The following is a 23,427-nucleotide window of genomic DNA, read 5'->3' on the forward strand; positions in this document are numbered from 1 at the left end:
GAAAGTTTAAAATTATAGAAGTAAATGTTTCTGAAGCAACACCCAGCTTTTTGGCAAAGATGGGAGCAATCATTCAGCAAGAGGAGCACCGTGGTCATGCCCCAACCACAGCAGCTGTTTGAATAAAGTTGTTTGATAAAATGGCATTACCCATAATGAAAAGCTAGCTGATGCCACTGGGGTAACCTCCCAAAGTGTCTCCTATCCCTGCCTAGTAGGTCTTTATCTTTATTAGTATGAGGTATGGTGGGGGTAATTATAACAGCGGCATGATGAGGGGAGTGGTTGGTCCAATGCTGTTGACCGGACTTCAAATTTAAATTTTGTAAATTACAGGAATTACCTGATTAAAGTGAACTTTACATAATTATGGATAACAATACTGATTTTTTTCTGCTCCAAATTACTTTACACTTTGCTCATCTTTTACCTTACACTTCCTTTTATTTTAAACTGTTTTTCTTAATGCAGGTGTATTAGTTAGACATTGTAAGAGTGTATCTCAAGGAACTGTAAAATTCTTATATCTAGCATCTGCAATCCCTGTAGGTGCCGGATACAGCCTGGACAGCTGTGTCAGCCTGCAAAATCTGGAGTTGGGGTGATTGTGTCGGGGGGGTGGGGGGGGAGGGTTCTGTCAGGTATTCACCATCATGGCTTGACTGACCTTCCCATGCCATTCCATTGAATGATCTACTGATAGGCACGTTTCATGACTTCAAGGCACGCAAAATCAGCAATCCAGATTCAGGTAAATAGATCCAAAGGAAGAGAGAATATGGCATCAAATAGATACCAGACCAGCTTCATCCAAATCTTTTGCCAATATTTCCCACTGACTGAAGAAGTTACCAGATATTTGGTGCCACCCTGTGGCCAAAGAATTAACAAAAAATAGAAACTGTTCAGGAATGAAGTTAAAGCTTAGTAGTCTGATGCAACTAAAGCCAATCTGAACTCAACCTGAGCCAAGTACTTAATTATTTTTCAACTGTCTCTCCATTACGCCTCATCCCAGAAATCAACCGAATAAACCTCCTTTGCATTGTTTCAAGTACACATCTACCTTAAATAAGACCAAAAATGTACACTACAGGTTCAGTCTCATCAACAACTATGGTAAAATTCCATTTTCTTTCCCAATTGATATATTTTCTAACCTTGTGTTTCAGGACCAAGAATCCCTAGATCCTGATGTACAGCAATATTCTTTAATCTCTTTCCATTAAGATCACAGTTCCCTATATGGTATTCCTTCTGTCAAAATTTTATTCATATACATAACCTCTCTATCCTTACACGGATGTATTACCTTCACAACATGCTTTGACCTACATGGAACAGTTCTTATATCAGTCCTATTCATGTCTGAATTGGTGCTGCTTCGAGCACTTGTGCATAACTCAAAAAGGGGAGCTGTACCTCTTGCTCTACTGCTTCCACTGAAAACTTCATTCTATTCTGCCTGTTTTTCCAATATCAATTCCTTTGCATTGGTTTTTCTTTTCTTAAACATGGTCTATACTTTACAGTAGTTTACCAACATTTCAGAATGACGTACAAGGAAGTTATTTGGCCCACAGAGTATGTCAATTGTCATCAAATCTCTTTCCCTCCACCCCCCATTTCTTGGAAACCTCTCTTTCTCACATGCTCTCCCAATTCTCCAACAAGTCACCTACACAAGGGGCAATTTGTGGTTGCCAATGAACCTATCAACTAGCACATTTAGTAAAAATGGTGGTGCTGCCGGAGTTGCTGTAAAGGCATCGCTACAACTGGTGCCTACCCGGGAAAGCAGGGAGCAGAGACACAGTACACCTTTGCAGAATCCAACCGCCTGGTCCCAATGCTGATGGCTTCGTATAGACTTTATGGCCTGTTAAAGGAACCAACGGTGTTTTTATTTAAAATCCTGCAACTGTGGGGGTCTGTGTCCAACATGGCAGTGTCTGTGCTGGCAGAGGCCAAGGAGTTACAATCTCTTGAGGAGCAGCGAACTGGCTCAGATGACCAGAAACTGAGAGAAACACCCCCCATTGAGGAGGAGACAGTGGCTACAGCAGCATAACAGTAAGGGGCTCAGCATCTGAAGGACCCACAAAGACTACAGGCTGCTGAAGATTGGCTCATGGAAACTAAGTGAGGGAATGGAGAGGTTCGGGCACTGAAGATTGCCTGATCTATTGGAGGTTTGGATCTAAAATGTGCATTGGCAATGGAAAGAATAGGTGTCTGTGGCTGCAGAGGTTGAGGGAGCACTAGAGGCGAATCCACGGACACTCTGACTCTGAAGGGACTCTCTTTTGCTTCTCTTTCTCCTACTGTAAGGGGCACCAGGCAGCACTAATGGTGATATTTTGTCTACCTTTAGCATATTAATAGAAACTTTGTGTAATAATATATTTTTTGTTTTATTACATGACAACAAAATAATTCTGAATCTTTAAGATGCAAGAGTAAACACGACCACTTGGAGGAAATCCACTCTCATGGAGAGCAGAAAAACTTCAGGGACAGCTCAGTTATCTTCCTCAGAGCTGCTGTCTCATAACTCCAGAAATTGGGAATTCATACTAGCCTTCAGCGCTGCCTCTATGAAGTTTGCATGGTCTTCCAGTAGCAACAGGTTTCCTCTCAAATCCCAAAGACAAAGCAAGTCAAATGCCCCACAATCAAGTTAGCAGTAGAAGTCGAGGGGAAGACAAGGCAGACATGATGAGCTAAAAGGGCCTGTTCCCATGCTCTACAACTCTTGGGAATATATAAGCAAAATTGCTGTGAGGCAACTACTTCCTCAACAATTAAATTCAGAATTATCTTGAGATCATGATATAAAACCATCAGGTCCAAGAGCAATATTTGTTTCAAGTTTGCATTTTTCTCCAATTAAAAAAAATTGCTCTCTCCCTTCTACATCCCTTCTCTTGGATTCTATTATTAGGATGCTTCAAACCACAAAGAATCCAAAATATTTCCTTTTCTAAGGAACTAGCAGTTACTTGGCTAGCGTTTTTCTTTTTTTACATACAAAAGCTCTTGTTACATTTTTGAAAATCTGGCTAGTTTACTTTCAATATTTTGCTTTTATAGTTTAAAAACAAATAATCTTTTGCTGGTTTCTAAAATTTTTCAAATGATCTGGCCTGCCACTAAATTTTGCAACTTTGTATACCTTTTCTTTCATATTTAAGAGTTAAACGAACACTTACCTGTGCAAAGTTTGATGATTATTCTTCAAGCAATGGGAGTTAGTGAGTCAATGCGAGATCCCATCCACGCATGCGCAGCCATTCCTTTACAGTCCAGAAGGGAGAAGTCACTGAACTTAAATGCGCTAAATTAAATGAACCAACCATAACGTGAACCTGACTAAACATGTTTATTGCAACCAAAACATTTTTATCCATGAACAAGAAAAAAAGAGAGGAGAGGTGGGCACATTGACTCACCTACTCCCTTTGCTCGAATAATAATCAAACTTTGTACAGGTAAGTGCTCATTTAACTCATTATTCTCTGCAATGTACATTGGTTTGCCAACTTGAGTTTGTAGCTCAGTGGCTTATCCCCTTCAGCTGATCCGACAGACCATAATCAGTTCAATGGGTCCCCTTCCCGCGGTCTTATTCAATCCGCCACATGTAGGATGGAAGCTGTGAAACTCAGCCCCTTTGAGTTTAAGGTTTATTGTAGAACCTATTAAAGTTTCTCTCATTGCTCCGTCCCGCCTGGCATAGGATATCCAATATAGAGACCTCGGCCCTATTGGCATATCTGCACACAAAATTCAGGAAACCTCTGTAGGATCCAGCTCTAACAGCAGCAAGGCCAAGTTATGAATACCTAAAAGGCATCTCTCGGAAGAAAAAAGAAAATATGTTTGTACTTAAGTTTTCTTTCTTTAAAACTCAAATCATACAACAGTATGTATTGCATTTCTATACTGTGCCCTTATATTTACTAGACTTGCCTCAAATTCAGAAAATTAATATTTATAATTCTTAAGACTGAACCCTAACTAGTTGAAAGGACAAATACAATTTTCACAGAGGAGTTAGGTGATGGAGTAGTGGCCGGAAGGGGAATACCAGCCCTCTCCAGAAAAGAAGAAATAAAGTGAAGAAAAAACAAGGTTCAATAAATACAAAATATAAGAAACAAAAGATAAAGTTGTAGAAAAAAGAGAAAATGGCACCCAAGAAGGGAAAAAGTAAAAACAACAGGAAAAAAAGAAAAGATGCCAGAAAAGAAAGGAGAAGGCCTTACCTGCATGAAGGAACAGGGAGCCGTGGTGGAGAAGAGTGCCCGATCTCCAAGGTTGGTGACAGCCCCGCAGAGTCGCGACCCCCGACCGCTGGACTGCAAAAATGGTTCTCTGAGCCAAATAAAAGTGCGCAGTGCGCAAACTAAGGAAAAGGAAAACACCAACGGGAAGGAGGCTCAGCTGAGGAGTGGGCAACCACAGCATGACCAGCTGAGGGATGCCCGACACCAGGGCTCTCAGCTGGAAGAAGAGGAAAGCGACAGGAGAGGGAGTGAAAGAAGAGCAGCAGCAAGAGGTTCAACAGATGAGCAGCTCAGAAGAAGATGACCAACAGCAAGAGGCCAAGCAAGAAGAGGACAGACAAAGTGAGACAAGCAACTCATCAGGAAAGTCAGAAGAGACACAGATACAAAGAAAAGAAGAAGACACAAACACAGGTACAGACCAAGATCTTCACAGAGAAAAGGAAGGTAAAACAGATGGAAAGAATAGACATAAAGCTTTTTGTCAAGAACAAATGAGAGCATTAAAAGAATGGTTGTCATTAGAATTTAGTGCAATTAAAAGAAAAATGAAAAGAACAGAAGATAAAATGCAAAGATTAGAACTGGTCATGACAGAAATAGGGAAAAGAATAGAAAATGTGGAAGAACGAGAAACAGCTGTAGAAATGGAAGTAAATTTCTTAAGAGGAAAATTGGAAGAAAGTGATAAAAAAATTAAAGAGCCACAAGAGTTGTTAGCTCAGAAAATGGATGTTGGAAAATTATAGTAGGCGAAACAACATAAAAATAGTGGGCCTAAAGGAAGATGAAGGTGGCACAGATATGAAGAAATTTATAAAAGAATGGATCTCAAAGGTCCTGGGAACAACAGAAATGAAGGAAGGAATGGAAATAGGAAGGGCACATAAAACACTAGCTCCGAAACCACAGACACACAAAAACCAAGATCCATTTTAGTAAAATTTTTGAGATATACGACAAGAGAAAATATATGGGAGCGGGCAAGAAATAAAATTAGAGAAGACAATAAGCCATCGGAATACAAGGGTCAAAAAATATTTTTTTACCCAGACATAAGTTTTGAACTCTTAAAGAAGAGGAAGGAGTTTAATACAGTAAAATCAATCCTATAGAAAAAAAGGTTATAAATTTATGTTAAGACATCCAGTTGTGCTTAAAATATTTATCCCTGGGAAGTAAAACAGACTGTTCTCGGATCCTGAGGAAGCACAAGAATTTGCAGAACGCTTGCAGGACAGAAGGAGAGATGTAACAAGAATGAAGAATGACAATAAAATATATATAAAGATGTGAAAATAATGTACATGTAAGAACTAAAGAAGGAAAAGAGAAGGGAAGAAAGGAAGGAAGGGGGAAAAAAAGCGAGAAATTTGTTACATATGTTTAAAAAAGTGTTTTCTGGGGGGGTTGGGGGGAGAGAATAACCATCACTGCAAAATCAGTTGATGCTTGCGAGCAGGTTTGCAATCCAAATGGAAAGGGGAGTTGTGGTTGCCTGGCAAGGGATAAGGGACAACTCAGAGAGGGGGGTGGATATTTGGGGTTAAGGGAATATTGAATGTGGGAGTTGTTGAAGTATTTTATGTTTTAAATGTGTTGTCATACATTGAGTTTAAAAAGGGAAAATTGAGAGATGAAAATGAGGAAACGGGGGATGGTGGTGGTGAGGGAGTGGAAATGAGGTGTAAACAGGATATTAGATGGCCATGTTGAACTATATGACTATAAACATTAATGGAATACATAACCAAATTAAATGGAAGAGGCTATTAAATTTACTGAAGAAAGAAAAAAGTAGATATAGCATTTGCGCAGAAAACGCATCTAACTGAAGTGGAACATAACAAATTAAAGAGAGACTGGGTAGGGCATATAGCGGCAGCATCATATAATTCAAAAGCTAGAGGTGTAGCCATATTAATTAATAAAAATGTACCAATCAAAATAGAGGAGGAAATAATAGATCCAGCAGGGAGGTATGTAATGATAAAGAGTCAGATATATTCAGAATTTTGGAATTTGCTCAATATATATGCACCTAATGAAGAAGATCAAAAGTTTATGCAAGATTTTTTTTGAAGATTGTAGATACACAAGGATATATATTGATAGGAGGGGATTTTAACCTTAATTTGGATCCAATGTTGGATAAAACTGGACAAAATACTAGCAAAAAGAATAAAGTGGCCAAATTTATGGTTAAATCAATGCAGGAAATGAAACTTATGATTATATGGAGGAGGCAGCACCCAAGAGAGAAGGATTACTCATATTATTCGAGTAGGCATAAAACATACTCAAGGGTTAATATGTTTTTGTTTAAGGGAGAGTTTGGAAAACTGAATATTACTAAATATTCAGATTACTATCTGATCATTCACCCCTGTTATTATCAATAGAACTGGAGGACATCCCACCAAAAACATATAGATGGAGGTTAAACTCCATGCTACTTAAAAGGCAGGAATTTAGAGAGTTTATTGAACGTCAAATTGCAACATATTTTGAAATAAATACAGAATCAGTGAAATACAAATTTATTATATGGGATGCAATGAAAGCCTTCATTAGAGGGCAGATAATAAGTTATGCAACTAAGATGAAAAAGGACTACAATGGGAAATAGAGCAGTTGGAAAGGGAGATAGTAAGTACAGAAAAGGAACTAGTAAAAAGGAATGATATAACAAAAAGGAGAGAATTGGCAGACAAAAAAATAAAATACGAAACATTTCAAACGTATAAGGTGGAGAAGAACATAATGAAAATAAAGCAAAAGTATTACGAACTAGGAGTAAAAACACATAAAATATTAACCTGGCAACTTAAAACAGAACAAGCTGAAAGAACTGTATTGGCATCAAGGAAAAAGGAAAAACAAATTACATATAATCCAATAGAGATTAATGAGAACTTTAAGGAATTTTATGAACAATTATACCAAAATGAGAACGAGGGGAAAGATGATAAAATAAAAGAGTTTTTAGCTAAAATTGAACAGCTGAAGTTGCAAGAAGAGGAACAAAACAAACTGATAAAACCATTTGAAATAGAGAAAGTACAGGATATATTAAAAAATCTGTCGAACAATAAAATGCCTGGAGAGGATGGATTCCCAATAGAATTCTATAAAATGTTTTTTTTAAAATTTTTTATTTTTCACACCATAAAGCACGTTAGCCATGATATTCACTTTTTCATTTTCACACATATACAGTGACTTTTTCTCCCCCCCCCTCCCTCCTCCCAAGCTACCCCCCCACCCCCCCCCCCTCTCATCCATTTTAGGTATACAATCTAGGTTGCATTAAGTCAGTCAGACAATGTTGTCATTCAACAAAAATACATTAGAAATTCTACTGAGTCCATTCTTTTCTTTTCTTCTCCTTCCATCAACTTAGGTAATGTTTGTTCCCGGTAGGTTTTCGCTATTGTATTTAATGTAAGGCTCCCATACTTGTTCGAATATTTCAATATTATTTCTTAAACTATATGTTATTTTTTCTAATGGAATACATTTATTCATTTCTATATACCATTGTTGTATTTTCAAATTATCTTCCAATTTCCAGGTTGACATAATACATTTTTTTGCTACGGCTAGGGCTATCTTAACAAATCTTTTTTGTGCATCTGAATTCTATAAAATGTTTAAAGCGTTATTAATTCCTCCTTTCCTGGAAGACTAGATAGATGATAGAAGAAACACAAAACTTGCCAGATTCATGTAAGTCAGCAATAATTACAGTAATACCAAAGACGGGGAAGGATCCACTAACACCAGCATCATATAGACCAATATCTCTACTTAATTCAGATTACAAGATAATAGCAAAATTATTAGCAAACAGATTGGCCGATTGTGTACCAAAAATAGTAAAACAAGATCAAACTGGATTTATTAAGAAAAGTCGAACAGCAGATAATGTCTGTAAATTTATTAATCTAATTCATGCAGTTCAAGGAAATATGAAGCCAACAGTGGCTGTTGCTTTAGACGCAGAAAAAGCCTTTGACAGAGTAGAATGGAATTATTTGTTAAAGTATTACAGAGGTTCAATCTACCAGAAAAATATATTAATTGGATTAAAGCATTATATAATGGACCATTGGTGAAGGTAACAGTAAATGGATATATATCGAACCAATTTAAATTAAGTAGTCAACTAGGCCTGGATGTCCACTGTTCACTTTAGCAATAGAACCATTGGCAGAACTGATAAGAACAGAAAATAAAAGGGATAGAAATAAAGGAGGAGTATAAAATCAGTTTATTTGCAGATGACATCATAGTATACTTAACAGAAGCAGAAATATCAATAAAAGAATTACATGCGAAATTGAAGGAGTATGGAGAAATATCGGGGTACAAGATCAACGCAAATAAAAGTGAAGTGATGCCAATGAGTAACGTGGATTATAAAGAATTTATAAAAGTATCACCATTTAAATGGCAAACGCAAGCAATCCGATACCTAGGTATTAGGTTAGGTAATAACTTAAGCCACCTGTACAAATTAAATTATCAGCCACTAATAAATAAATTGCAGGAAGACTTAGAACATTGGAAAGAATTACCGCTAATGTTGATAGGGAGGGTAAATTGCATTAAAATTAATGTCTTCCCAAGGATACAATACTTATTTCAATTGATGCCAATCCCCTTAACAGAGAAATTCTTTAATGAACTAAAGAGAATAACAAGGAAATTCTTGTGGAAAGGGAAAAAAACCAAGGATAGCGTTAGATAAATTAACAGAGAGGTACAACCAAGGTGGTTTGCAGTTACCAAACTTTAAAAATTATTATAGAGCAGCACAATTAAGGTATTTATCAGATTTTTACCCGACAAGGGAAAAACCAGACTGGACTAAGATAGAGCTAGATAAAATGGGGGAGAAGGTACTGGAACATATACTTTATAAGTGGGATGAAAAGCTGGTACAATATAAAAGCTCATCAGTACTGCATCATTTACTCAATATATGGAAGAAAATTCACTTAGAAAGGAAAAAAACGAAGGACCAAATACCAAAATTACTATTGATGCAAAATCCGCTAATCCCTTTTACAATAGATAACTTTTCCTTTAGAGAATGGGAGAGAAAAGGAATTAAAAGAATAGAAAATTGTTTTTTGGGAAATAATTTATTAACATTTGAACAGTTGTAATACAAATATGGAATAACTCATGGTACAATGTTTGCATATCATCAACTGAAAGCTTATTTAAAGGATAAATTGGGTAACAGACTGAGATTACCAGAAGGAAGCAGCTTTGAATATGTGATTACAGACACAATGATAATTCAAAGATTTATAATGAACATATACATTAAGATGCAAGATAAGGAAAATGATGAAATAAGCTATAAGCCCAAACAAAAGTGGGAAAAGGATTTAAACATAAAGATAAAAAATGAAACATGGGAAAAGTTATGTTGTGGAACTAAGAAGAATACAATAAACACAAGGTAACGCAAGATACAGTATAATTGGTTACGCAGGTTATATATCACGCCCCAAAAGTTAAAAAAATGGGATCCAACATTATCAGATAGATGTTTTCACTGTAAGAAGGAAATGGGAGCAACGGTACATGCAATTTGGGCATGTGAGAAAGTGAAAAAGTTTTGGGAATATCTAAATCAGATATTAAATAAAATCACAAAAAATAACATAAAAAAACAAAAGATCTTTCTTCTAAGTAATATAAGAAGTAACGAATTAGGCCTCAAATTGGATAAAGTGCAAAAAAGATTTATTATAATAGCCTTAGCAGTAGCAAAAAAATGTATAACGTCAACTTGGAAAATGGAAGAGAGCATGAGAATATAGCAATGGTACATGGAAATGAATCAATGTATTCCATTGGTAAAAATAACATATAATTTAAAAAATAAAGTCACATTATTTGAACAAATTTGAGAACCATACATGGAACATAACAGAGAGGGCTTGCCTCAGACCTCCACCCCCTAAAATGATAAGAAGACAAAATGACTTGATCCAGTGTGTAAAAGTAGATGACACGTTCTTCTTGTTTATTTTTCATTGTGTGATGTCATTGTTTAATGGTTATATTGTATTGTATATGTTGAATATTTATTGGTTTTGGAGGGGGGAGGGAAGGTAGGGAGGAAAAAAGGGAGAAAATGCCACTGTGTACATTTAATGAGAAACGTTTGTATATATTTTGGTTGATATGATATTAAAAAAAAACAATTTTCACAGAAATAATCTTGAAATTTTTTCCTTTTAATTGGGTAGTAAATAATTGGGATATATTCTGTACCCTCTCAGCAGCTAAGGCTTGATGAATGGAAAACACTACAGAACTATCAATATTAAGTAGCTATTCCCCAAGAAGTAATAATACATATAAAGGAGACTCTGTACATGCTTTCAGAGACTCGTTATACTACACACTTTATTCAGGATTCAAAAAAGTCAAGAGTCCACTTTGTTTAAATTCTCATCCTGCAAGGGAAAGAGGGGAAAAACCCAATCAATATATTAATGACTTGGATGAATGTCCCAAGTACTGATGATAGATGGGTTTGGGAAAGAAGTTGGAAGATATGGGAAATATTGAATTTTAAATGCATTTTGAAATGAAAATAATTTAAAAGCAGATAGTCAAAATGCAGTGTGATTAAAAATATCGTGTGGTACAAAGGAATCTGAAAGTGGTGGTTGTCCTTTATATCATTAAGCATCTCTGACCACAATACAGTGGGTCCCTTCATCCAAATAATTCATATTCTAAGTAGTTGAGTCTTAGTGCAAATTCCTGTGACAATCCCATGGGATACTGACTACCAATCCAAAAAAGACCTATTACTCTCAAGTTGGATTTGTTAGTTTGCCATTTCCACTATACATCCTACAAATACAAATATGCTCCAAAGGCATGCATACTACTTTGTACAGCAATGAATTAATCCTCTAATCAAAAGAAAAGGGAATATGAATATTAGGATCTTTGACCTGATTTCTGATTCAATCCCTATTTCAGACTTATCTGTGTTGAGTTTGCACATTCCCCTTGCCACCATGCAAGTTTCTCCCAGGTGCTCCAGTTTTCACCCACGTGTCAGGTATACTGGCTAGTCATTTAATTGGCTTCTATAAATTGCCTTTGGTATAGATGGGTGGCAGAGGAATTGTTACAGGGTGGAGAAACAGAGCAGTTAATGGGGATTTAAGAAGAAAAACAGGATTAATGCAGCTAAGTGATGGATTGTCAGCATGGATAATGGGCCAAAAAGCTAGCTTTCATGCTGTATGACTATGAAAACAAAAACTCATGGTCTACTGGGCAACAGTAATCCCTGCCTTTGTAAATGGTCTGGACCAGTGGTCCTCAGCCTTTCTCTTTCCACTCAGAGACAGCTATCTATGGCATAGGGAATACTTAAAGTGGTATGTGAGTGGAAAGATAAAAAATTGAGAACCACTTGCTGGACTATCTACAGAAGGCATCTCATAGCACTGGAAAAGCAGTACCTAGTACACTCTCTCAAAAATTCTAAAAATTCACTAAAGGAAAAAATGTTATGGAAAAGGACAACACTATCTGTGATTTGGCGGTGTTGGCAATAGTTCACTGGATGCAAATGATAGAGAGCAAGAGCATGACTGCCAAATACGAGGTGTTTCACAATATGACAAGTACAGGACGAATATGTTCCCAGGGAACAAGTAAATGGCAGGAATAGCAAGGTAAAGAAAATGTGCTAAACAAGAAATAGAGGCACAGATCAAAAAGAAAAATAAGTAGTATATATCAGATACAGGTTCAAAAGGAATCATGTGAGTACAAGTAATGTCAGGGCATAGTAAAGAGGGGAATGAGGAGAGGGTTTGAGAGGAGATGCGGAATATTTTATGATCATGTTTACTGTGGAGCAGCATAAGCAGCAGTGGAAGGTGAGGAATATAACTAAAGAGAAACGAGGGCAGCCATTCTCAATTTTTTTTGGCTAAAGCCCCTTGAGGATGCTGTTCAAAATTTATGGACACCCTTCCCTGTGAAGCAGTCAAGTTTAGTTGGTTTCTTCCGTACTTCCCTCCTACTGACTACATAAAACATAAAAAAAATTATAATTCAGTCCATGGACACCCCCCACCCTTTAAATATGAGTGGACCCCCACTGAGAATGGCTGGCATATCTATATTATTAATGAGGAGCTGTTAGCAGTTGTAGATTATATCAAGGAAATATATCTCCACATCCAGAGCAGGTGCATCCAAGAACATTATGGGAAGACAGAAATAGTTTGGGCCTTGATAGACATTTTAACTCATCACAGAGGACAAAAATTCCAGAGAAAATGGAGGATAGCAAACATGGTGCTGTTTAAAAAGGGTTGCAAGGATAAAGTGGGTGACAACAGGCATATAAGTTTGATGCTAATGGTAGGGAAACTACAGGAGAGGAAAGGAACACACAAATCTGCAGACACAATGATTGTAGTAAAAACAAAGATCTGGTGATCATAGAAAATATTAACATTTGGAAGACCTGGGGAAAATTAAGAGCCATCATGGATTTGGTCATGGGAAATAGTGTCTCACAAATTTGATAGAATTTCTCAAAGAGGTGGTAAAGAGGGTAGGCAAGGGAAAGGCAGATGATGTTATTTTCATGGATTTACTAAAGTGTTTGTTAAGGTCACACAGGGCAGGTTGTCATAGAGGCAAAAGGGATAGGAAAAATCCCAAGGAAAAACTTGGCTGAGTTTCAAAGTCAGAAAGTGGATGTAGAGGGGAGTTTTTCCAGACTGGAGGATTGTGATCAGTGCAGTGCTTCCATGTTTAGCACTAGGATCCATGTATTTGTAACATACATAAATGATTTGAACAAGGATGTGGCAAGGTGAGCAGGTTTGCTGATGACACAAAGAATGTGCTACAGTAGATAGGGAAGATGGTTATCTGAGTTTGGAAGGGATTATAGTTCAGATGGAGAATTGGGCTAAGAAATGGCAGAGGAAGTTTATACTGGAGAAGGGTGAGGTGCTGCATTTGAGAAAACTGAACCAGGCCAAGAATTACTCTATTAATGGCAATGCTCTGAAGAATGTTATGGAGTAGAGGGACCTGGGACTGTAAGTATATCGCTCTTTAAAGACAGCAGAAGTTAGACAGAGCAGTGAAGAAAGCATTTGGGACACTTGCCTTCATTAGTCAGGGCAGTGAATACAAGTATTGGGATGTAATGGAAGACATTGGCAAGACTGTGGAGGCATGTCACTAGGCAGGCTAACCGGCCCCGCTTGTAATCCACGCGGTGGGGCAGCCGGCCAAAATGGCACTGTCGGGGGGGTTTCCCCTTTTTCTCAGCACCAGGCTCAGAAGCCCGCGCTGGGGGACCACATGAAGCCCGAGTGACGTCGGCACCCCTCCCAGCGCAGTTCTCATCCAGGTCCAGGTTGGGAGTATAAGTCCAGCCCAGCAGCCAGCAATAAACCAATTTTCTGCTCACTGAGCTCAACCCGTCTGGCTGTGTATTCTTTCAGTAGCAATGTAGCTGCCGCTACAAGACCGCATTTGAAATATCGTGCAGTTCATTAGTTACAAGAAGGATATTATAAAGATGAAAAGGGTACATTAGAGGTTTACAAAGTTGCTGGCAGAATAAGGGAAAAATGACAAGTTATTGCATGGGACTGTTAAAACTAGGCCTGTTTTCCTTAGAATGTAGGAGGTTGAGAAGGGATCTTATTGAGTTCTACAAAATAATGAGGGGCATACACATGTGAATAGTGACAGTGTGTTTCCTCGAACAGGAGAATCCAAGACAAGGCATAACCTCAAGTTATCGAGATTGGATTTAGAAGGTACAGTGCTTCAATCAGGGCGGTGGTCATATCAAACGAGCAGCCAAAGTAAAGTGGTAATGGCAGGTAGTTTTAAGAAACTAACTATATAGGTGAGAGGGGGCCTGAATATGTATGGGCCTAATACAGGCAAGTAAAAAGTCTTAATTATTAGCAAGCACGTTTTCCATGCTGCAAGATTACAACCTACATATTCACAGTTTCTGCAACCACATCCTTCAAGTCTCAAGGATGCAGAACATCAAGGATATGACTTTAGTATGTTTAAAATAAGCAAGCTTGAAAAGATATCAGTAAAATACAAATGCAGCGGAAAAGCACATTTTTGAGTGGAAAAGCAAATTGTGCAGAGGATAAGGAGAATCTGCAGAGATGTTGGCAAGTTAAGTGAGTGGTGAAGGATCTGGCAGATGGAGTACAATGTTGGCAAGTGTGAGGTTACCCACTTTGGAAGGAAGAATGGGGAAGATGAGAATATTATTTAAATGGCATGCGATTGCAGCGTGCTGACATGCAGAAGGACTTGGGACTGCTCAGAATCACAAATGCAGGCGATCAAGAAGGTAAATGATTGGACTTCATCACTAGAGTGATTGAATTAAAGAGCAGGGAGGTTATGCTACAACTGTACAAAGTACAGATGAGACTGCATCTGGAGTACTGAATACAGTTCTGGTTTCCTTACTTGAAGAATGGGGTACTGGCTTTGGAGGCAGTCACAGGATTCCAAAGATGAAGGGATTGGCCAATGAGGAGAGATTGAGTCATCTGGAATTTAGAATGAGGGGATCACATAAGAAACACAAAATTATGAAAGCCCCAAGTAAGATTGAGTAGGTAAGTTGTTTCAGTTGGTTGGGGAGACCAGAAGTAGGGGACATAGTCTCAAGATTTAGAGTAGTAAATTTAGGTTAGAGATGAGGAGGAACTGCTTTTGCCAGAGGGTGGCGAATCTGTGGAATTCGCTGCCTAGTGAAGTGAAAGCTACCTCAGTAAATATATTTAAGACAAGGTTGGATAGATTTCAATGAAGTAAGGGATTATTGGGAAAAGGCAGGAGGGTGGTGATGATCCTATCATCAGATCAACCATTGTAGGCAGGTAAGCTACTCCTGCTCCTATTTCTTATGCCTAATAGATCTTCACATGGGACACTGGAAGCAACACATGATTAAATCAGAAAATAGGAAATGGGAGTGAACCAATTGTGGGATTTAGGATCAATTGGTAATATGGATTGACATTTTAGCAAATGTTTTTCATTGATTTAACGTGTCTTCTTAATATGCTACAAAATTACTCTGAACTTGCATCCTCAAGGATTGATGTCCAAAAGAAATCGTGTTGCTCCTCAGATGGTCTTAACATGTTTCAATGCAAGGACTACTTTTCTTTGTTAGTCCAGGCATGGTCTCCTGACTCCGCCACCTTCTCACAAAGTCTGGCACCTGACAGAAGATTGCACAGCTTCTTCCTCGTGATTCCACCCCCCCCCCCCCACCCCCACCCCCACCCCCACCCCCTCTTCTTGCAACACTGTACAGGAGGCCTCGCTGGTTCCACGGCCTTGACGAAGAGCGCGGTCTCGTCCAACCGTAGCCTGCTGGCAGTGATGTAGTCCAAAGTGGCCAAGTCAAGCTTGCCACCCAGCAACCTCAGCAGGCCGGCGGCACGCGGCGACCCGGCCCTCGACAAAGCACCGGGCCTGCTGAAGGAGAGCAACGGCGGCGAGAAGAGCCGCTCGAAGGCTTCTCCGGCGAGGGCCGCGTCACTCTCGAAGGCCGAGGCCAAGTCCTGGACGACCTGAGCTTGGCGATTGCCCGTGATGAAGCGGGACGGAGCCCGGACCGTGAGGCTGGAAGCCCGACACCGAGAGCTCGCGATGACCAAGGCGCATCAAAGCGTCATCTGCCGACCCAGGGCGTCCCTCGCCTTCACCCATCTCCATCTCACACGCGACGGATCCGCTGACGTCAGGGGGCCACGTGCTGGGCGGAAGCGCTGATGTCACGAGGCCACTAGAAAATGGCGCCAGTCGTCCGGAGATCGGTCGTCGTCGCAAACGAATTTTTTTTTTCGTGCAGTGAGAGGTAGGCATGGTCGATGCGCGGCAGGTGAGCCTTCTGCCTGGCGGTCAGGAACGCCACGGTTTCTTCATGGCACTCGGTAAAGGCCTGTAGGGAGTCCACGACGCCGTTGGCCGTGTGCCGGCGCCATGGGGCCCTGGTGAGTAACAGGCCTAGCCAAGGCCTCGGGTGCGCATCGAGCAGGTCGTTGCAGCGGCTCACCGCCTCGTCGGGTTGCCCGCTCCTCAGCAACCTTTCCACGTCCAGCCCCGAGGCCATCAGGTTGTTGGGGGTCCAAGCGCAAGAGGAAGCGAGCGGCCACCTCAGTGGGCACTGAGGAGGGGGAGGGGAGGGGGTGTACCCAAGCTGGGAGGGGGAACGCCCAGGCTGGGAGGGGGTACGCCCAGGCTGGGAGGGGGTACGTCCAGGCTGGGAGGGGGTACGCCCAGGCTGGGGGGGGGGGGATACGCCCAGGCTGGGGGGGGGGGTACGCCCAGGCTGGGAGGGGGTACGCCCTGGCTGGGAGGGGGTACGCCCAGGTAGAACTGGCACTCCAGCGCGAAATCTCTGAGAGACTGGAGGAAGTGGGCTGTTGCCTTAGCGGGCCAACGGAATTCTGCGGTGGAGGAGGTGGCAGCGGTGGCTTTGGCCGCCTCACCGCCCTCGAGATGCAGGTTGCCATCTGCGCTGAGTTGACCGTGCAGTTCCTGGTCAGACATCCTGGCAATTCCGAGCTGGCATCCTCCACAATAACACTGCGTCTGCGAAAAATACAGCGAAAGTCTGGATTCCTTCTAATTAACCACACAGTAGATAACACTTTAAAACCAGGGGTCAACTTATTTTTATTTACTGTCATATCGCCGGACACTTGCTGCAGACGGAACCAACAGGAAACGACATCGGAGAGACTGGAGGCAGATTGGCAGATCGTTTTGTTGAGCACCCAGGCTCTGTCCGCCACGATAGCGGGGATCTCTGAGTGGCCACCCATTTCAATCAGCCGTCCTTTTCCCTTGCTGACATGTCTGTCCATGGTCTCATGCACTGCCAGACCGAGACCATCTACAAATTGGAGAAACAACACCTCATCTTCCTTCATTATCATCAACTCCCCCCCCCCCCAACTGCCTTTCACTGAGCCAAATTCTCACCTTTGTCTGTTGGTCTGGACTCCTTCCCCTTCCATTCTTCCCCTTTCTCTCTCTTTAATTAAATATCTGCCTGCTTTTTGCTTATACCTTGAAGAAGGGCCCAGGCCCAAAATGCTAAAGTATTGACTTCCTATGGATGCTGCAAGACTGGCTGAGTTCCTCCAGCAGTTCTGAATATTTTTCTCTCTGTCTCCCAAGAGGAGCATGACACAGATTATTACCATCTCTAATGAATCGGCAGGCTCAAGGGATTAAAAAACGTCATGGCTCACCCTCCTTCCCACTTAATGGTGTTCACCAAAGCCTGCATTTTGGTCCACCAGCAAATAGCTGCTCTGTTGGAGACCAGCTCTATTTTATTCATTGTTAAGCCATCAAAATGAAACTAATAACCACTCACCTGCTATTGACTTTAAAACTCATGCAGCCAAGAGCATTGCCCTTCATTAATTTAATTCAAACAAATGTTGGAGGGGTGTCTCTCTCAGCATCCATAAGAGGAAGATAGGTACTGATGTTTCGGGCCTGAGTTATTGTTTTTGACCACCTAGCCTTTAGAACCATCCTAGCTGTCATTGTCCTTAGTTAATCCCCATCCTGTTCTGATCAACCCCTTCCATTTCTCAATTTTCCCTCAACTATTTTCCTGAAAAATCCCTACAATTTCAATGTTTGCAAAGGATGCATACCACTTCTTGACATTTTGAATCTTGAGTGGTGGATTGCTTGTTACCCCTATAGTTTGGTCATAACAGCACCTAATAGCCTGAATACGCCTGGGATTGTCCGAACTCTGAAGCTAAGCAGGCACAGGACTGGTCGATACTTGGAAGGAGACGTCCTTGAAACATCAGATGCTGTAGGTTTCTGTGAAAGTTGCTCTCTGTCGACTGTCTGCCTTACACGAGCCAAAAGTTAAAGAATTTCATGTATGATACATTCTGAATATAGTATTACATGACAATAATGGAACCTTTATGTTCTCATCTGAAAGTTAACATGTTGCTGATTACTTCAAACCCACCATCTTTGCAAATAATATACAAAGATACTTTCCCAATGTAATGGAGCTGTGGGAGGGTTATAGGGGAAATTGAGGAACCGAGTATTGGTCTTAATGTTCTGCAAACACTCAATGACATAAAAAATTTCTTCAGAAGTGCACATGGGGACCGAACGGAGTCAGAGACTCACAAAAAAAAGTTACACCCTTGGTTCAAAGTTCGTCCTTGATTAATTATTCTAATCATTCTCTTTTAATCCATTTTTAAACACAATTAACTTAATATGCTATATTATATGAGCAGTTTATCTTGACAAATTTAACCTTCCATACGCATTCTGTACATTAACTTGTGTGGTGAATTAACATACGAAACCCATAAATTTAGGAGACCTGTCTGAGACAATAGGATTAGCAAGCAAATGCTCCCCTCAAAGTTAGACAATTAATATTTAATCTTTTTTAATTTAGAGATAGAGATTGGTAACAACCCCTTCAGGCCCATGAGTCCGCACCACCCAAACATACCCTTTTGTAATGTGTGAGGAAACTGGAGCACCTGGAAGAAACACACATACAGGGAAAACATACAAACTCCTTACAGACTACGCTGATTCAGAACTGAATCGCTAGCACTGTAACAGCGTTGCTCTGACAAATATGTTCTTAACAGTGAATGAAAGTTGTCAGCATACTTCATGTCCATTGAATTTATTGTTTGAAGAAAGATTCATTTGCACAATGACAAGTGAAAAGTTAATTGCAAGATTATTCTGTCACACATAATGTACTCTCCTGTTCCTGTGTGTGTGTGTGTGTGTGTGTGTGTGTGTGTGTGTGTGTGTGTGTATATTTATATTTTACTGTTGCTAATATAAAGGACACTGTTTGACCAGCTGAGTTTCTCCAGCATTGTTTTTACTATATTCTGACACTGATTGTGCAAATAAAAACAAATGATGAAACCTAATCTCTGATTTTAAATGCACGTTTGCATTTTAATTTTGGCAGTTTTGAAGGTGCTCCGATTGGGACAAGTTGGGCATTTTTTTCTAATGGCAATAGACACACAACGTTCTTTAAATAAATTGCATGTAATGTAGCGGCAGCTACTCTGCTCCTGCAATAACACACACAACCAGACGGGTTGAGCTCAGTGAACAGACTGGTTTATTGCAGGCTGCTGGGCTGCACTTATACTCCCAGCCCGGACCTGGCTGAGAACTGCGCTGGAGGACGCTGATGTCACCCGGGCATCACATGGTCCCCAAGCGTGAGTTTCAGAGTCCCGAGCTGGAAGGAAGGGAAACTCCCAATGATGCCATCGGCTGCCCTTCCGCATGGTTTACAAACGGTTCGCCTTCCTTGTGGTGAGCCGCGATACAGCACACCCCCACCCCCCAGAATCGGCGCCAATATCCTTTTTTGCTGGGCGTAAACAGCTCATGCCTGCCACCCAAGTCCAGCGTGAATGTCGTGACAGAACGCTGTATAACCCTATACAACCCCTCGTATGGTCGCTGCAGAGGTACCGCGGTCGGGACTCACTAAACAAAAATGAACTGCACAGAAAGCAGCTCGTCAAGAACGTGAGGCGGGCGGGTGCCATGCCTGGGTGGCAGTGGGGGTTCGAAGGAGTTCAAGCGTGCCCTGAGGTGAGGAAATAGTTCGTGTGGTGTCTGCCGGGGATTGTGATGTGCATTGACGATCTCACCAGGTAGTGCCAATGGCACACCGTAGACCAGCTCAGCTGATGATGCCTACAGATCTTCCTTGGGAGTGGAGCAGATGCCCAGGAGCACCCAAGGCAGTTTGTCTGTCCTGTCAGGACCAGTGAGGTGGGCCATGAGCGCCAACTTAAGGTGGCAGTGCAGACATTCGGCCAGCCTATTGCCCTGCGGGTGGTAGGCCATGGTGCAGTGTAGCTGTATCCCCAATCTTTTGGCGAGCTGTGCTCAGAGTGCAAATGTGAACTGTGCACCCCGATCACTGGTGAGGTGAGCCGGGACGACGAAGTGGGCAACCCAACCATGGAACAGGGGTCGGGAGCAGGAGTCAGTGGAGGCGTCTGGCATCTGGATTGCATCGGGCCAGTGAGTGGTGAGGTCCACCACCATAAACAGGTAACAGTTGCCCTGGGAAACGTGTAAGGGCCCAACGATGTCCACAGGACATTGAGAGAAGTGAAGGAGGAAATAGCAGAGGCTCTGGCGGTAATTTTCCAAATGTCATTAGATATGGGGATAGTGCCGGAGGATTGGCGCATTGTGCATGTGGTTCCGTTATTTAAAAAGGGTTCAAGGAGGAAGCCTGGCAACTATCGGCCTGTAAGTTTGACGTCTGTGGTAGGTAAATTAATGGAGAAAATTCTTAGAGATAGTACTTATAAACATCTGGATAGACAGGGTCTGATCAGGAGCACTCAACATGGATTTGTGGGAGGAAGGTCATATTTGACCAATCTGATTGAATTTTTTGAAGAGGTGACTAGGAATGTGGATGAGGGTAGCGCAGTGGATGTTGTCTATATGGACTTCAGTAAGGCCTTCGATAAGGTACCACATGGAAGGTTAGTTAAGAAGGTGCAGTCTTTAGGTATAAATTTTGAGATAGTCAAATGGATTGAACATTGGCTGAAAGGGAGAGGCCAGAGAGTGGTAGTGGATAATTGTCTGTCAGGTTGGAGGCCGGTGACCAGTGGTGTGCCTCAAGGATCTGTATTGGGCCCATTGTTGTTCATTATATACATTAATGATCTAGATGATGGGGTGGTAAATTGGATTAGTAAATATGCAGACGATACTAAGATAGGTGGAATAGTGGATAATGAAGAAGGTTTTCAAGGATTGCAGAGGGATTTGGGCTGCTTAGAAACGTGGGCTGAAAAATGGCAGGTGGAATTTAATGCTGATAATTGTGAGGTGCTTCATTTTGGTAAGAAGAATCAGAACAGGACATACGTGGTAAATGGGAGAGCATTGATGAATACAGAAGAGCAGAAAGATTTAGGAGTAACGGTACATCGTTCCCTGAAGGTAGAAACTCGCGTGAATAGGGTGGTGAAGAAGGCTTTTAGTATGCTGGCCTTTATCAATCATTGCATGGAATATAGGAGTTGGGAGGTGATGTTGAGACTGTATAAGACGTTGGTGCGGCCTAATTTGGAGTTCTGTGTGCAGTTCTGGTCGCCTAATTATAGGAAGGATATAAACAGAGTGGAGAGAGTGCAGAGAAGGTTTACCAGAATGTTACCTGGGTTTAAGCATCTAGAGTATAGGGAGAGATTGGACAGATTAGGTCTTTATTCTTTGGAGCGTAGAAGGTTGAGAGGGGATTTGATAGAAGTATTTAAGATTATGAAAGGGATAGACAGAGTGGATGTGGATAGACTATTTCCGTTAAGAGGAGGAAAGATTAAAACAAGAGGACATGAGTTAAGAATTAAGGGGCAGAGGTTTAGAGGTAACATGAGGGGGAACTTCTTTACTCAGAGAGTGGTAGCCGTGTGGAATGAGCTTCCGGGAGAAATAGTGGCGGCGGAGTCAATTGTATTATTTAAGAAAAGGTTGGACAGGTATATGGATGAGAAGAAGATGGAGGGTTATGGGCATTGTGCAGGGAGGTGGGACTAGAGAGGGGTGTTTGGTTCGGTGCGGACTAGAAGGGCCTAATGGCCTGTTTCCGTACTGTAAATTGTTATGTTTATGTTTTATGAAAGTGAGTGAACCGTTCCCGGATGTGCTCGAACTCCTGTACAGGCACCCTGGTGTGCCTGTTCATCTTGGACATCTGGCAATAGGTGCATGTTCTGACCCAGCCCATGATCTGCTTCCGCAGCCCATGCCATACGAACTGTTCTGGCACCATCCGGAGCATGGATCTGATGGATGGAAGTGAAAGTTCATGGATGTGACAGACCTGCCTGCACCACTGCTGCGGAACCACTGGCCGTGGGATGTCCAAGGAGATATCGCACAGAATGGTGCCTTCGCCGCTCAGAGTTGGGAGGTCTCAGAACCGCAGGCCTGTGATGGCGTTCTTGAAGGCCCTCGTCTCCTCATCAACTTCCTGGTCCTGGGCAAGCTGGTAGAAGTCGAGGCTGAGCATCAGCGCGCAGATGGCCAGGCGTGAGAGTGCATCGGCAACCACATTGTTCTTCCCCGCCTTCTGCCGAATGTCGGTGGTAAACTCCGACATGAAGGAGAGGTGACACTGCTTGCGGGCTGACCAGGGATCCTTTGCCATTGCGAGCGCCTGGGTGAGGTGTTTGTGGTCAGTGAAGATGGTAAAAGTCCTCACCTCCAAAAAAATAGCGGAAATGCCGCACCACCAGGTACATGCCCAGTAACTCGCGGTCGAAAGCACCCGTTTTGGCGGGCAGAGCAGGCGGCTGAAGAATGCCAGCGGCTTCCAATGCTCATTCACCTGCTGCTCCAGGACGGCACCAGCAGCTGTGGCAGAGGCATCGACAGTGCCATATGCAGGTCGGTGTGCGGGTGGGCGAGCCTGGCGACCTTTGCAAGGGCATCCTTGGTGGCCTCAAATTTGGTGCAGGCTTCTGGGTTCCAAGTGAGTGTCTTGTGCTTGGCTGTGATGAGGACGAACAGTGGCTGCATGATGCGTGTAGCTCCTGGGATGAAGCGATTGTAAATGTTGACTATACCCGCAAACTCCTGCAGCCCCATGAGGCTGTCTGGGCGTGGGAACTCCCTGATAGCGGCGACCTTTGCAGTGGCAGGTGTGGCTCCTTCAGCCGTGATGGTATGGCCCAGGAACTGCATAGACTCTTTCCCGAACTGGCACTTGGCCAGGTTGAGGGCAAGGCCGAAGTCGGCCAGCTGGGAGAAAAGAGCACATGGGTGGGCCTTGTGTTGTGCCTGGACCTTGCTGACGACAAGGATGTCATCCAAATAAATAAAGACGAAATCCAAGTCCCTGCCCACAGAGTCCAAGAGGCGCTGGAAGGTCTGAGTGGCATCCTTGAGCCCGAACAGCATGCGCAGCAATTCGAACAGGCCAAAGGGGGTGATGATGGCCATCTTGGGTATGTCCCCAGGGTGATATCCG

The 23,427-nt window shown here is 42.0% G+C and overlaps 1 protein-coding gene across 1 annotated transcript in view; it reads right to left on the reverse strand.

Moving 5' to 3' along the window:
• ttc34 (tetratricopeptide repeat domain 34) overlaps positions 1-15,576 on the reverse strand; it is a 42,921-nt gene extending 27,345 nt beyond the window's left edge. Inside the window, exon 1 of the mRNA XM_069915303.1 lies at positions 15,438-15,576. Coding sequence (XP_069771404.1) covers positions 15,438-15,505 — 68 coding nt within the window. The 5' untranslated portion in view covers positions 15,506-15,576. The remainder of the gene's footprint in view (positions 1-15,437) is intronic.
• Between the last annotated feature and the right edge of the window lie 7,851 nt (positions 15,577-23,427).

This window comes from Narcine bancroftii, chromosome 2 (genome assembly GCF_036971445.1).
Source record: "Narcine bancroftii isolate sNarBan1 chromosome 2, sNarBan1.hap1, whole genome shotgun sequence".
NCBI classification, from domain to species: domain Eukaryota; kingdom Metazoa; phylum Chordata; class Chondrichthyes; order Torpediniformes; family Narcinidae; genus Narcine; species Narcine bancroftii.